At 38.7% G+C, this 16731-nt stretch overlaps 2 protein-coding genes across 3 annotated transcripts in view; one reads left to right on the top strand and one right to left on the bottom strand.

Annotated features, from left to right (window-relative positions):
- DSE (dermatan sulfate epimerase) overlaps nt 1–13147 on the bottom strand; it is a 167589-nt gene extending 154442 nt beyond the window's left edge. The window contains exons 1-2 of one of the 2 annotated variants that reach the window (XM_055261950.2): nt 12899–13147; nt 4698–4788 (exon numbers count right to left, since the gene is read on the bottom strand). The gene's annotated coding sequence lies outside the window, so the exon portion shown is untranslated. The remainder of the gene's footprint in view (nt 1–4697; nt 4789–12898) is intronic. The other variant, XM_055261961.2, reaches the window with a different exon arrangement.
- A 30-nt stretch (nt 13148–13177) lies between these two features.
- Nucleotides 13178–16485, top strand: TSPYL1 (TSPY like 1). Its single transcript, XM_055262074.2, has one exon. The coding sequence runs from the start codon at nt 13331–13333 to the stop codon at nt 14645–14647; it is 1317 nt and encodes a 438-aa protein (XP_055118049.2). The 5' UTR covers nt 13178–13330; the 3' UTR covers nt 14648–16485.
- Nucleotides 16486–16731: the final 246 nt, after the last annotated feature.

Here is a 16731-nt window from a genome sequence, read left to right as displayed (position 1 = left end):
AGCCTTTAAATACAAGCCCAATAAGTTATTAAAGCAAATGTGTTTGTTTATGTTATTTTCTTCTTTGAACTCTGTAGTTAATTATATAAAGTTAAATTATCTCATCATTGTACGAGAGGGTTTTCTTTAATGTTTGTCTGAAAAATATTTTAAATCCATTGTGTAAAAGTCATTCCTAATGTCACCACCTCTCTTTAAAATTGTAAGAAGCAATAAGCTAAGTCCACTTCCCATCCTCATCCCCTGGAGATCACTGTTGGCAACTGGGTACACATCCTTTCTTAATATTTCTTCCATTTATATAGATATATGGGTGTCAGCTAATATTTATTAAAATATAATTAGCATATACTTATTGGTCTGCAATGTTTTTTTACATTTTTCTAATTAACATGGATGCTTTTCCAGGTCACTACTTTGGATCCAGTTTATTCCTTTTAAAGGTTATGTAATATTCAGTTGTATAAACATGCCATAATCTATCCAACCTTTCTTCTACTTACTGACATTCAGTTTGTTTTCTTTTTTTGTTTGTTTGCTTCCTCAACACTCCCAGTGTAATAATCAGATCCTTACTCTGCTCCCAGCAATGCTGCTCCCTACAAACATTCTTCCCTCAACCCTGCATCTCCCTGAACTTGTCATCTAGTCTTTCCCCTTTTCTATACTGACAATTATGAAAGAACTGGCCTCACACACTGTATGTTCATTTATCATTCATTTTTTCAACTCTGCAATTTTTCTGTCTTGCTACTCTTCTGGAATTGCTCTCACTAAAGACACCCATGCTGTATAGCTGCTGCCCAATTCAGAAACTTTTCTTCCCAGTCTTCATCTCACTCAATATGGCTGCATCCCTTGAACCTTAGCTTCCTGAAGTCCATTCTTCCCTTGCAAAATGAAACAACACTCTTCTGGTTATTTCCCTACCTCTAATGGCTATTTCTCAGTTTCCTCTACTTGTGCCACCTCACCTGTTTCTTTCATGTCAGTGTTCCTCAGAGCTCTACTTTTGGCCTTCCTTTCTTCCTCTACATGTCTTCCTGGTGTTCTCGTCCACTCTGATGATGTCAACTATTACCTAAACACTCAAGATTTCCAAGTCTAACTGTAAACCCCACTCTTCTCCTGCTCTACAAATACCCAAATCTATCTGATCTACAAATACCCAACATCTCCCTAGAGTCACATGAAACTCTCCTTGTCTGTAGCTGAACTGTTGACCTCTCCCCTCCCACTATAACCCGATCTTCTTCCTGTATTCCATAACTCAATCACATTTCCACCCATCCTTGTTACCCAACTAAACAAATCAGTCTTCCTTAACTTCTTGTCTACTTTCATATCTAGTTTTTCAATTAGTTCTACAATTTATCTGAAATATTCTGTTGTCACTTACTACATTCCTAAAGATATCCTCATCTACCCTTGCCTGCATTTTTATAATACTTCACAACTGATATCCCAGCCTTTAATCATATAACCTTCACATCATTTTCCATATGGCAATTAATATTATTTTCTGACACCGTCCATGTCAATCCCCTGTTTAAAAGCCTCCAATATCCTCTAATACCCATAGGATTAACAAATATGTATATATATAATTATATTTAATATATCATAAACATATAATAATGTATAATAAAAAGCCTTTAACTATCAGATTCCATTTTACCTAACCATCACCCCCAACTAATCTCCCTATCTTTCAGTCATTTCCCCAAGCTGGCTGAACTTCTACTTGTATTTGAGTCTTTGTTCAGGGTATTTTCGTCAACCTGGAATTTTCACCCACTCTCTCTTATTATAATTTTATTTTTCTTATTAGGACTCATCTCAAAATTATCACCCTTGAATTCTTACCCAGCTCTCTTATCAATTATAGGAACACAAATTTCCTATTCTGTGCATCCAAAGCCCTTTGTCCACATCTCTCTTGCTGGAACAACACTCTCCTAGTATTATAATTATTGGTATCATCTGGTATTATAATTGTTTCATCTGGTATTATAATTATGTGTTTCTGTGTCTATCTTCTCCACAACACTGTGGTCCCTAATGAACAAAGTCCATGACTTTCAGATTTTTGTATGTCATCACACAACTCTTGTGTCCTGCATAAACCTCAACAAATGTTTTGAATTTAGAGAGTTTGGAAAGAACAGACAAAGTGGTCCGGTCTCAAGTCTATGCCTCCAATCTTCTGTGCTACAGATGATGTTGCAGAGCACAGTAGTGGCCAGAAAATTGAGCAAACTTAGAATGAGTGCTTTGTTTACTTTTTTGCATAATGAAGTCCTAGGATCAGCATTCAATCAACAATTTCACTGAGGTTGGCTGGAAAAAGTTTCTCCCTTTGGGAGAGAAATTAGCAGTTAAGAGGATTCCTTTCTGCTTTTGGAATTAGGGAAATATTTCCAATTATGAGAGACCACAAATGGGTAGATGATATACTAAGTGGGAAGGACGCAGATTGTCTCTTCTCAGGATGAGTTTTAAGGAATTATTTCCAAATAAGACTTCATGTATTTCCTGATAACAAACCTTAATTTTCAATAATTGCTCCAGAGTGTAGAACAGTACAAATTAATAAAATATTTATTTGCTAGAGCTCTTATATCCTTGAATTAATTAATCAGCAAGTGAAATCTCTGAACCCCAAGTCTGAGAATCTAGAAATACTGTTAATTTAGAAATATCAGCGGTAGCAGGAGATACTACTTTTAAAATCTGCCCCACATTTAGTAAACGCTTCCCCTGAAGGCACTTATCTCCTAAAAACCATATGTCCTGTTTAGATTAATATATTATAATTAAAGTTTCCATGGCTGTTTAAGCTAGCCATCAGTGTGGAATCATTCAATCAATGCAGCCAACACTGCCTAAGAATCTTCTAGGTGCTAGGCACTAATGACACAGATCCAAGAAAATGAAGTTATTAGAAAACAGGTGGCAGTAACCCTTGAGTTCCCCAGTTACTGTCAAAGATTTCAAGAAATCAGAAAAGCAACATGGCATAGTAGAAAGAGCTTTGAAGCCAATAAACTGGGTTTATATCCATACTCCATTACTTATTAGTCATGTAACTTTAGGCAAGTCACCTGATATCTCTGGGATTTCTTAATCTTCACAATAGGGTGAATACTACTTATGTAATGGAGGAGTGAGGCAATTAAATAATATATGAAAAGCATTTAACACAGTATCTATTATGTAGTAAATATTCAATAAATATAAATAATTCTATTTATGATGATGAATGAAATATGGTATTTTTCAAATCAGCCTGTCACATTTTTAAAACAGATGTGCATAGAATGGCTTGCTTACAAACCCAGTGAAGTTATAATATAGTCTTAGAGCCAAAGAATTCACAAGGCAGAGTTCTCAGCTAACGGATGAAGTGTCATGAAAACCAAAATATTAAGCTGGATACCATAATATGAACTTTTCATATTGAATCAATTTGTATGTGGAAAGTAGTAAATGACCTTGATGAATTTTGTTTTAAAACAAGAGGGCTGGTTTTATTTTTTATTATTTTTAATTTTTTTGTCATGAAGGTCTAGTTGTTCTAAAAACGTTCTTTGACCCTAGGACTATATTTCCATTTAAAAAAGAAATTTCTGGTATTTTTGTATGATACATGAGCTCTGGAGTTTTAAATGAATGGCAACTAACAAAATGTTTAAAGGGTTTTAGCTGCAGATCTAAATACTACCTAAAAAATACACAGAAATATTTCCTTTGTATGAAATTGCTTAATCTTAGGATATTGAGATGCTTTCACATATAACAGTCATGTTTATTACATGCCTTGACTGTCAATTTTTGGTACAGTAACAAACAAATCACTATGATTCATAGTGACTTTTAAAAATCTATGCAAGTATTTTCATTGTTTCATGTACACTATTTTTAAATTTTCTTTTAAATTATTATACCTTACCATTTTACCTTACTAAAAATACAGTAGGGGTTTGTCCCACCAAACACACATTTTATTGGTTATTTAAATAACTAATTTAATTACACATATTTTTCAACTAACACTTCCTGAATTTGACCCATTTAGCTTCATTCCTCTCTCTGAAGGGTAATGGCTCAGATACTTTTGTAACTTATTTTAAATATGTAAGTTTTATAGTGAAGGAACACAATATGTGGATTATCGTTTTTATGTTATGTGAGCCAGTGGATAAGTACTTCTACTTATATACTCCCAATTATAAACACATAAAATTTTTGCTCAAAAAAAATGCTGCTAGTATGAATTTCAAAAGGTATTTTTTTCCCTTAAGACTCTTATAAAGTGTGTGCCTGCTACCTCTGTGGTATGGCATTTTAGTTCCAGCAACTACACCTTTTTCCACCACTTGAAGATGCTATATGTCTAGAATAATGTTGTCCGACAAACTTTTTGCCATGATGAAATGTTGCATGAGATCCAATACAGCAGCCACTAGTCAGATGTTGCTAATAAGTACTTGAAATGTAATTAGTGTGACTGATGAACTGAATTTTTTACTTTACTTAATTTTAATTAATTTAAATCAAAATAGACACATATGGCTAGTGGCTATAGTATTGTACAGTGCAGGTCTTGAATGCATGTTGAAATAGCTGGAGCAGTGGACAAGTATGGTTACTATGTCCTCACGCCCCACTTCTTTCTCAAGCTATTCAATGCTCACCCATAGCGGAATATAAGTCAAGGCTGATTTCTTCCACTGACCACTCTAATCCATAGGGATTATATTCTTCTCTGAAATTCCATATAGTTAGCTGTGTACAGGAAATTGAAAATTTAGTGCCAGATTATACCTTGCACAATAGTCTAACTTTAATATGCCTAAGTTTTAGCATAATACAAATAACATTACCATCTTCTATTCACTGAAAGCTTATAGTACACTTTATATATATCTTATTTCATTTTCATAATAGGCTTGTGAAATATGTACTATAATCTCCATTTTACCTATGAGGAAATTGTGGCTCAGAAAGATGACTAGCTCCAATCAAATAGCTAGTGAGTAGGAAAGCTGGAACTTGAAATCAGATTCATGACTGTGTAGGGACCTTGTAGGCAGGCTCCTATGAGATACTTAAACACAATTTGAGTATTGGAGCCATCATAATAAACCTAAACCTGTCTGAGAAAAATACATTGTAACAATTGCAGCTTAGTGGGAATAAAAGTTTGTGATTCAATTTAAATAAAAAAGTATTTAATTTATATTGAAAGACCATCCCATAGTTCTTCCATCATAGACTAGATACATCACTTTCTTAAAGACCAGTTACTCCCTCTAGTGAGCATCAATAGGAATGACATGCCTAGCAAGTATTTAAAAGCGACAATCTCAGCAGGAGCTGCACCTTCCTTAAGGATCTCTTGGAAGTTCTTAGATGCGAATTTTAGTAATTGCAAAAAATGAGAGTTGCTACTTTTATTAGGTGGTGTCATGGATGCTAGATATCATACTATCCAAGGGAAGTCTCCCTCAACAAAAAATGCTCTCCTTCCCAGAGGGAAAACCTATTTATATTTATCTGAGCCTAGAATTTAACATTTTACAGATAAACACTAAACATGTTTACACTGATTTAATGTGCAATAAACTTTCCAGGAAGGAAATTATGGCATTTCATCTAATTTGAGGCATCAATTGTAAAACATAGTATTATTTAAGCATCACCAAGAAAGGAAGACAAGGAGAAAAAACACTGCCAATTAAACTATGACATGATGCATTCTTATACACAATTATTTTATGTTTTTAAAAAGAACTCTTTTAGGCTTTAGACAGAAATAAAATATCATACTTGGAAATATATGAAAGGAAAGGGAAAAGCAAAATAAATTGTTAAGGTATTCATAAAACTTCATATTCACAAAATTTACTGAAAGTTTGGCTCAGAGTTGTCAATATCCATATTTTTTTCAAACAATACTATCCTCTCTGCTATCAAGTGTTTTGATGATGCAACATTTCCTAAAACAGTGCTCAACTTTTCTGTCTAGAAGAGTTTTAATTCAAGCCAGACACAAATTATGTAAGTTTTGATGTTGGTACTTTTTTGAATTTTCCAAAGAGATTAATGGAAAGTTTTAAGACAACAAACAGCGCATATTCTTTCTTCAGATGATCTTTAGTTTGTCCAGAAATGAAATTGGTAACAATAACCTGGTACACACATGCTCAGGCAGTGATGATGGCAATGATGTAATGACTGACACATGGCCGACAGTGCTTGTAAGACATATCCTGGTTAAGAAATGTGAAATGTATTTCCTATAATGGAAGAAATACAGTAATATGTACCAAGGGGAGCTTTTCCTTTTTCTTTTATAGAACTCAACAAAGATTGGGTCACCATTTCAGAAAACCTCATCACCAAGGTATTTGAATCACAAGTAAAACACACCCATATCAGTCTCCATCCATGGTGATTATATCAACGAGTATAACTTTCTAATAACTTTGCTATTTCTTACAGTGTAAGCAATGTTAACGTCCTTACATATCAAAATAGACACTATTATAAATTACTTTTATTTCTCTTTTATGATGTCATTATATTGATGTTTTTCTATTTACATGTGTAGGCAGGTTATATTATCTATAAATTTCATTTAAGGAAAGTAAAGACTCTTTTAGAAGATATCTGTTATAAAAGATGGCATTCAGTCTGATAGAGTTGAGAAAATACTGAATTTGGGGATCATCAATAACTGCTTCTCCTCTGAAAAGAAAGAAAATAATCGAGTACTTTCCTTACAAATATTATATTAATATGCTTGTGGATAGGAGAAAGAGGGAAGACAGAAGAAAATTTTGTATCAAGTTAACATCAATGATGGTTACTCATTTTAAGAAAGTGCATTCACCTCCCATTCACAATTGCTTCAAAGAGAATAAAATACCTAGGAATCCAACTTACAAGGGACGTGAAGGACCTCTTCAAGGAGAACTACAAACCACTGCTGAATGAAATAAAAGAGGACACAAACAAATGGAAGAACATTCCATGCCCATGGATAGGAAGAATCAATATCGTGAAAATGGCCATACTGCCCAAGGTAATTTATAGATTCAATGCCATCTCCATCAAGCTACCAATGACTTTCTTCACAGAATTGGAAAAAACTACTCTAAAGTTCATATGGAACCAAAAAAGAGCCCGCATTGCCAGGACAATCCTAAGCAAAAAGAACAAAGGTGGAGGCATCACATTACCTGACTTCAAATTATACTACAAGGCTACAGTAACCAAAACAGCATGGTACTGGTACCAAAACAGAGATATAGACCAATGGAACAGAACAGAGCCCTCAGAAATAATACCACACATCTACAACCATCTGATCTTTGACATACCTGACAAAAACAAGAAATGGGGAAAGGATTCCCTATTGAATAACTGGTGTTGGGAAAACTGGCTAGCCATATGTAGAAAGCTGAAACTGGATCCCTTCCTTACACCTGAATTCAAGATGGATTAAAGACTTAAATGTTAGACCTGACACCATAAAAACCCTAGAAGAAAACCTAGGCAATACCATTCAGGACACAGGCATGGGCAAGGACTTCATGACTAAAACACCAAAAGCAATGGCAACAAAAGCCAAAATTGACAAATGGGAGCTAATTAAACTAAAGAGCTTCTGCACAGCAAAAGAAACTAGCCTCAGAGTGAACAGGCAACCTACAGAATGGGAGAAAATTTTTACAATCTACCCATCTGACAAAGGGCTAGTATCCAGAATCTACAGAGAACTTAAACAAATTTACAAGAAACAATCAAACAACCCCATCAAAAAGTGGGCGAGGGATACGAACAGACACTTCTCAAAAGAAGACATTTAGGCAGCTTACAGATACATGAAAAAATGCTCATCATCACTGGCCATCAGAGAAATGCAAATCAAAACCATAATGAGATACCATCTCATACCAGTTAGAATGGTGATCACTAAAAAGTCAGGAAACAACAGGTGCTGGAGAGATGTGGAGAAATAGGAACACTTTTACACTGTTGGTGGGACTGTAAAGTAGCTCAACCATTGTGGAAGACAGTGTGGCGATTCTTCAACGATCTAGAACTAGAAATACCATTTCACCCAGCCATCCCATTACTAGGTATATACCCAAAGGATTATAAATCATGCTGCTATAAAGACACATGCACATGTATGTTTATTGCGGCATTATTCACAATAGCAAAGACTTGGAACCAACCCAAATGTCCATCAATGATAGACTGGATTAAGAAAATGTGGCACATATACAACATGGAATACTATGCAGCCATAAAAAAGGATGAGTTCATGTCCTTTGTAGTGACATAGATGAAGCTGGAAATCATCATTCTGAGCAAACTATTGGAAGGACAGAAAACCAAACACTGCATATTATCACTCATAGGTGGGAACTGAACAATGAGAACACTTGGACACAGGGTGGGGAACATCACACACCGGGGCCTGTCGTGAGGTGGGGGGAGGGGGGAGGTATAGCATTAGAAGATATACCTAATGTAAATGACGAGGCAACGGGTGCAGCACACCAACATGGCACATGTATACATATGTAACAAACCTGCACATTGTGCACATGTACCCTAGAACTTAAAGTATAATAATAATAAAAAGAAAAAAAAGAAAGTGAGTTCACACTTGTTCAGAGAGTACAGGCTTTTGAGACAAACTTTCTGGGTTCGAATCATGGGTCTATTACTTTCTGTATCATTTTGGCCAAGTGACAGTCACTCTTTACCTCAGTTTCCTATTGAGTAAAATGAAGGTCATAAATGCATTACCCCATGGGGTTCTTATGACAACTAAAAGATGTGACACACTGGATGTTGTTTATAAAAGTGGCTGGTACATCAGGAGCAGTAAATAAGTGAAAGCTATCATTAATTATAATGATAAAACCTACCTTTCTGCAAAACAAAAATGTCTGAACTTCTGCTAAACTCCTTGCTACCTGAGAAATCATTCCCAAAGAATCTACGATTCCTTGATATTATGGAGAAAAACCTCAGGGTTTTTTGCAGATGTTTTCCCATAGAACAGTATTAGAAAAGATTCAACTATCTTTGGGGGTAGTGAAGTTTATTGTCAATTGCCACAGAAATGCTCTGTCATGGACCAATTTATCCTATATTTTAAAGTGCAAAAAGGTGATATATGAAGCATAGCCAAAATGTATTTCCTCTGCAAATAAAATATGCCAGTACAGATATACTGTTGTTTTTGTAAGATAATTTGGTTTATTTTATTCAAATCAACAAATATTGTTAAGAATCTACCCAAATCTAGCCGGGCGCAGTGGCTCATGCCTGTAATCTCAGCACTTTGGGAGGCTGAGTCGGGCGGATCACCTGAGGTCAGGAGTTCGAGACCAGCCTGACCAACGTGGGGAAACCCCTTCTCTACTAAAAATACAAAAATCAGCCATGCGTGGTGGCCAGTGAGTGTAGTCCCAGCTACATGGGAGGCTGAGGCAGCAGAATTGCTTGAACCTGGGAGGCGGAGGTTGCAGTGAGCCAAGATTGTGCCACTGCACTCCAGCCTGGGCAACAGAGTGAGACTCCATCTCAACAACAACAACAACAACAACAACAACAAAAAGAATCTACCCAAATCTGAGCCCCATGCTATGATGAATAAATGCAAAAGAAGCTGCAACTATGCTCCCATCCCATGAGATGATGCTGGAATGCTGGGATGATGAGACTGACACATATAAATCAACTAGTCACTAAGAGGAAAAGCATAATTAAGTGCTAAATTGCATGGCGCAGCTCATAAAAAGAGTTGCAGGAATTCAGGTGAGGAAGATTAAGGAGCCATAGGGTACTTAGGAAAGATGCACTCAGGAGAAGGGAGAAAGAATTTACCAGTTACTTTATGTATGACTTTGGTAAAGTTAGTTAGCCTCTCAGTGTTACTGTTTCCTCTTTTATGAAATTTGACACTTCAGTGCACGTAAAATGCCTAGCACATTCTAAAGCAAGACAGGTTTTTGGTAAGTCTTAGAGAATGTGTAATATCTACCTAGAAAGAGAATTCTCAGATAGCAGGATAACCCGTGTCATGTAAAAGAAACAGGTATCCTTTTTAAGCCTTTTAGATACAAAAAGGTGAACAAAAAATCCACAAGTAACAGTCCTACTATAGTAAGTACAATATTCTATGTTGAATAGCAACCACAGCTTTGCCTGTATGGCAAAATAACTCCCTGAGCACGTGAGCCTTGGTGCATGTTGACATTCCTAGAGAGTTCCTTCTTCCAAGCAAAGATTCTTTCTTTAAAAAAATATAGGACATAAAGTATGCATATTTGCTTTTCCCTCTAAAATCCTTGCCCTTTACTGACCCCTCTCCTGAGCACTTGTCCAAAAGCAATCATAACCTGAGCTTTCCATCACCTACAAGGAATAGTTATAATCACAATCACTTCTTTAATGTAATTTTCTTCTAATATATAGAAAACATGAGATTCATTACTTCTAATTTTAAATCACGTTCTCTATATATTCAAATCTTCCTTATCACAGCTTTACACGTTCGATAAGAAGAGAAGGAAGAGTTCCTTTAAAGAGTCTCAACGTTATTTGGGGGAAATTACATTCAGCAGAGTCCTGATTATACTTACATGATCCTAATTAGTTTTCCTAGCATTACTGGTAAGAGTGTTAATTACATTAATTACATAATGGCTTCTTTGACAAATAAAGCCATATATTCTAAGATTGGTCCAAGCCTGACACTCTTTTCTGCTTAAAAAAATAGAAGACATATTGGAATAATAAAAGTTTCCACTTGAGGCCTAATGACATTATGCCAGTTCAAGATAGAAGATGATTTCACGGCAATTAGAAACAGGCTTTGTGGAAAGTTCCATTATTCCTTTTTATTTATACCAAAAGTAATTCCAGCCATGCATCACAGGCTCCATCACTTGTAGAGAGGAATGCATTATATATTTCTGTAGACAGAAAGGAAGTAAGGCCTGAAATGATTACCTTGACTTTTTCAGAAAGGAGAGAAGAATTGGAAATACAGTGCTGGTAGTCCGAGGCTTTGATATGTAAACTCACCTAAATATGCTGGTCTTTTCAGAGTTCATTTGTCATACAGTGTAACCACACAAACTTATTTGTAAAATAAAATTGTTTTCTCTGTGTTTTTCCTGTCCTTTTAGAGCCTTTGAAGCATATATAGAAATTCATTCTCCTGAGTAGGAATCTGTTACTATATAGAATAGAGCAGCCCTCTGGTTTGCCAGTGGCAGATAGGAAGGAGAGCAGGGGGACAACCCATATGCCCCTTACTTCTCTTCTGCAAGCAGCAAGTCGCAAGCAAAAGAAACTGTTTTCTGCTCATTTGCTCCTTTGTTTAACATTTTAATAATCTATGGGATACTGTGTAAGGTAGTGTGCTAGGCACTCCATAAACAGAGGGAAACAAAACCACATGTCCTCTTGCAGTTTACAGTCTCCTCAGATAACGTTTGTGGTATGTTTTGGCTTTAATTTTGTCTTTCTGTGTATTGCCTAAGTATATTTCTGGTCTTGATATTGAAAGACAGATTCAAGCTGTAATACATCACAGCTGTTGGGCAGGAAGTTATGGGAAGCAATGAGCAAGGTAGAAGGGGCTGCTATTAGAAACAACTCGAGGCACCCATAGATGCAACCAAACCTTAATCCAAGGTGTATTCATTTCATATTGCTTCTGTAACAAATTACCACAAATTTAATAGCTTAAAATGCACAAATGTATTATCTTATAGTGCTGGAGTTTAGAGGTAATGACCTCAAGGTGTTGTCATTCCTTTGGAGGCTCTAGGATTGAATCTATTTCCTTACCTTCCAAGCTTCTAGAGGCTGCCTTTATTCCTACGATCCTGGCTCCTTCCTCCATCTTCAAAGCCAGCAACACAGTGATTTCCCTTTCCTCCCTCCCACGCCTATTCTCCACCATTCCTTCCCTCTCTCTGTGCTTTCGTCCTCTTATCTTTTCTGACTGACCCTCCTGCCTCCTTCTTATAAGAAATGTTGTAATTCCATAGGGCCCACCTGTATAATCCAGAATCATCTTCTCATCTCCAAATCTTTAACCTAATCATATCTGCGAAGTCCCTTTGGCCACATAACTAAGACAGGTACATCTTTGAGGGCCATCAGCCTACTACCACACAAAGCAAATTAAGTAGAAAATAACGTTTGCCTCTTTTATACCTTGAGTCCACCAGCTGCATGTTGCCCTTTGCAAGTTTGTTTTCTACTTCAAGGCCATCTTAGTTGTCTATTTTAACTAGCTTTTCCTCACAAATGGTGGTATGTGGTTCCCCCCACTGATATTTCTCTGAGGCCTTGTAACTCTCTAAGATAGCACCAGTTTAACTCACAAGTCAACAAACTGGAACACTTCAACCAGAGACATTGACATCCCCCTCTAATGAACTCAGCTGATTGCCAAAGACAGATGCTTCGTTAGAGCCAAACATTCCTATCTTACATAACTAAATATGATAATAAATTAAGTTCTTGGGGCTGGAAATAGTTATCATTTCCTCTTTCTTGCAGTGAGGAGGCATGGAACATTTAGCAAACTGATCCTGGCTTAATTCCTACCGATACTATGCAGCACAAACTCTTACTTGATGCAGATTATAAATTGAAAATTAGCAATGAATGCTATGCATCGCTTTAGTGGTAAGAGGCTGCTGAGTAGCTTTTTTTCCCCAGTAATCGTAGAGGCAAGACTTTATATTTTTATGACACTTTTACTAAGAAGGGGGGAAACATTTTGCTATTAATCTTAAAGAGAAGTCTTTTGCTCCTAGTTACGTGGAGTAACAGGGAATAGATTTACCTTCCTGCCTCAAAAAAGTGAAGACCAGAAAAACATTTGTTTTCAGACACTGGAGAGCAGGCACTGTTACGGCTGTGATTTTACAACTGCTCCTACATGCTGGGGGCAGTCTCTAGATGCGTCTCAAGGTGGGTCGTCAGTGCTTCCAGACTCAGCATAATCTACATTTATTTACGTAGGTAAAATTACTGTTGCTATGGGTAAATTCACAGAAATAAAGCCCGGAGAATCCGGTTGGCTGGCAGGGAGCGGCGGAACCAATCCCGGACTCAGCAAGTTCTCGCGATACCGTGAGATCTGCAGTACTGACGACACCGCCGCGGAGATGTTAGTGAGACTGTAGGGTGGGCGGTGCCAGCGGCGGTTACCTCCGAGCTCGGCTTCTCTGAGGAAAACGGGCGTTCGCCTGCTGTTGCTCCGACTGTTAGCAACATGAGCGGCCTGGATGGGGTCAAGAGGACCCCTCCCTTCCAAACCCACAGCATCATTATTTCTGACCAAGTCCCGAGCGACCAGGACGCACACCAGTACCTGAGGCTCCGCGAAGAAAGCGAGGCGACACAGGTGATGGCGGAACCGGGTGAGGGAGGCTCGGAGACCGTCGCGCTCCCGCCTCCACCGCCTTCAGAGGAGGGGGGCGTACACCAGGATCCCGCGGGCCGTGGCGGTACTCCCCAGATCCGAGTTGTTGGGGGTCGCGGTCATGTAGCGATCAAAGCCGGGCAGGAAGGGGGCCAGCCTCCCGCTGAGGGCCTGGTAGCCGCCTCTGTGGTGATGGCAGCCGACCGCAGCCTGAAAAAGGGCGTTCAGGGTGCAGAGAAGGCCCTAGAAATCTGTGGCGCCGAGAGTTCCGCATCTGAGCTGACGGCGGGGGCGGAGACCGAGGCCGAGGAGGTGAAGACAGGAAAGTGCGCCACCGTCTCAGCAGCCGTGGCTGAAGGGGAGAGCGCTGAGGTGGTGGTGAAGGAAGGCCTGGCGGAGAAGGAGGTAGTGGAGGAGCAGATGGAGGTAGAGGAGCAGCCGCCAGAAGGTGAAGAAATAGAAGTGGCAGAGGAAGACAGATTGGAGGAGGAGGCGAGGGAGGAGGAAGGGCCTTGGCCTCTGCATGAGGCTCTCCGCATGGACCCTCTGGAGGCCATCCAGCTGGAACTGGACACTGTGAATGCTCAGGCCGACAGGGCCTTCCAACAGCTGGAGCACAAGTTTGGGCGGATGCGTCGGCACTACCTGGAGCGGAGGAACTACATCATTCAGAATATCCCGGGCTTCTGGATGACTGCTTTTCGAAACCACCCCCAGTTGTCCGCCATGATTAGGGGCCAAGATGCAGAGATGTTAAGGTACATAACCAATTTAGAGGTGAAGGAACTCAGACACCCTAGAACCGGCTGCAAGTTCAAGTTCTTCTTTAGAAGAAACCCGTACTTCAGAAACAAGCTGATTGTCAAGGAATATGAGGTAAGATCCTCCGGCCGAGTGGTGTCTCTTTCTACTCCAATTATATGGCGCAGGGGGCATGAACCCCAGTCCTTCATTCGCAGAAACCAAGACCTCATCTGCAGCTTCTTCACCTGGTTTTCAGACCACAGCCTTCCAGAGTCCGACAAAATTGCTGAGATTATTAAAGAGGATCTGTGGCCAAATCCACTGCAATACTACCTGTTGCGTGAAGGAGTCCGTAGAGCCAGACGTCGCCCACTAAGGGAGCCTGTAGAGATCCCCAGGCCCTTTGGGTTCCAGTCTGGTTAACATTTGCCCTTGGGAATACTCCTGCACAAGGTCTCCTACCACCTTCTGCTGGACCTGTGCTTGGGCATCAGCAATGGGTATGCCTTCTATTGTGCTTTGTTTTTGCTGACTTTTCTGCACCCTCTTTTCTTCGGATATTCAGTTCTCAACCTCAAGATTGAGACGGTGGTGGGTATGCTTCTCCACTCCATATGACCTTCATGCTGTTCTGGAATATCACATGCTACGAGGCCATCCTTCACACTACTTGTAAGCCAAGCAAATGATACTGTAGATTGTACTGCCTTTATCTGCACTGCTTGGACCCTGTTTATTCCCAGGGCCTCTGAACTGGTTGCTGTCACCTGGATTTCTAGCTTTGGGAGCCTGTTCCACCTACTCAGCTCTGCATCGAGCAGAATGGGCACATGCCCTGTGGACAGTTACTGGACGTTAATGAACTCAGAGGAGAAAAGCAGTGAGCCATTTGTTATGTGTGATTTATGCTACTTCATTGCTCTTCCTTCACCTCTAGTCACTTTCTATTGCTACCTGTCCTACATTGGCTCCTGCCAAGGTCCCTCTCTCCCTCTTTTCCCTTTTTTTTTTTTTTTTTTTTTGAGACGGAGTCTTGCTCTGTCGCCCAGGTGCCCAGGTTGGAGTGCAGTGGCGCAATCTCGGCTCACTGCAACCTCCGCCTGCCGGGTTCAAGCGATTCTCCTGCCTCAGCCTCCCGAGTAGCTGGGACTAGAGGCGCGCGCCGCCATGTCCTGCTAATTTTTGTATTTTTAGTAGAGACGGGGTTTCACCATGCTGGCCAGGCTGGTCTCGAACCCCGACCTCGTGATCCGCCCACCTTAGCCTCCCAATCCTCTCTCTTAAAAAAGTGATAGCTCAGAAACATTTGTAAAAGCAAGGTTTTTTTTTCATTTTGGCTCTGTCATTTTCCGAGGCAGAGAAGTTGTCCTGTAAAATAGAGCGCTAGAGCTCTTATGCCCCTCCCCTTCTTCCTAACTTCCTACTTCCTAGCCATTTTATCAACTCCTAGAATATTTAAAGAGAGACACATCTAGATGGGGTGAAAGGCGAGATCTAGTTTATAACGGATGGAAGAAGTAAAGAGATTGTGATGGGTGCCCTAAGCAGGGGAAACTGAACACAAAAGGCTAGAGGCATGGGCCAGGTAAAAATTGGGCCTAGAGTGAAGACTGGGCTGACGTTAAGAGCCTTCGAGGAAGGAGTACTTACTCCCCAATAATGATGAATGGAGAAATACTTTTCAGGATTGCTAAAGGAGAATTGAAGGGGTTAAAGCGTTAAATATGTTGCTTAGACAAGGGTTCTTTAAAGAAAAACAGCGCAACTTTGAATGCTTTCTTGTTTTGTGACCTAATTTATGTGAAAGATTGTTATTTCATTAGGATTTAGTAAAATCTTTTTTTTTTTTTTCTGTTTCTAAACCTATTGTGAAAATTGAGCTGTACAGATGTTCTTTTAATTTCAATTGGGAACATTTGGAAGAACAACAGTCTTACTTTCCTGTACAATATAGAGACGTGAATATTCATAACAGTTTTCAACTTGTTCTTGTTTCTGTTAAACTATATTCCTAGAAACGTAGTTTGAACAACTTGATCTTTGTTAGGCTTGTCAAATTGCCTTCGTGGAAAAATAATCTACAAAAGTGTGGTTTAATTGATTGTCTTACATGATAATTTTCCCTGGTAACAACGTAGTGATGTATCTTTTTTCCTAAATTGCTTAAATACTGTGAAATTGCTCTGACAAATTGGAAGTGTACCATTGGCATATTTGTCTTCCTTTTTATGCATGATGGTAAAATAAAAGCATGCTGAGCATGTTGTTCTGCTAGATTTCTTATTTTTCACCTTACCCATAAATGTAATGCTTGAATGAAATTGTTCATATTAATTAAAAATTATGGAATCATTAAAATCCTTTAATCCATTAAAGTTCTTAATGGATTAAAATCATTAAAGTCCTTAATGGATTAAAATCATTAAAGTCCTTAATGGATTAAAATCATTAAAGTCCTTAATGGATTAAAATCATTAAAGTCCTTAAATTCATGTTAACAAAAATTA

The sequence above is a fragment of the Symphalangus syndactylus genome, chromosome 2 (assembly GCF_028878055.3).
Source record: "Symphalangus syndactylus isolate Jambi chromosome 2, NHGRI_mSymSyn1-v2.1_pri, whole genome shotgun sequence".
Lineage (NCBI taxonomy): Eukaryota > Metazoa > Chordata > Mammalia > Primates > Hylobatidae > Symphalangus > Symphalangus syndactylus.
The sequence above is the reverse complement of the archived record's forward strand: the minus strand, read 5'-3'. Positions and strand labels throughout refer to the sequence as shown.

What these genes read in the sequence shown, in the direction of transcription:
- TSPYL1 (XM_055262074.2), top strand. Translation starts at nt 13,331, where the DNA reads ATGAGCGGCCTGGATGGGGTCAAGAGGACCCCTCCCTTCCAAACCCAC.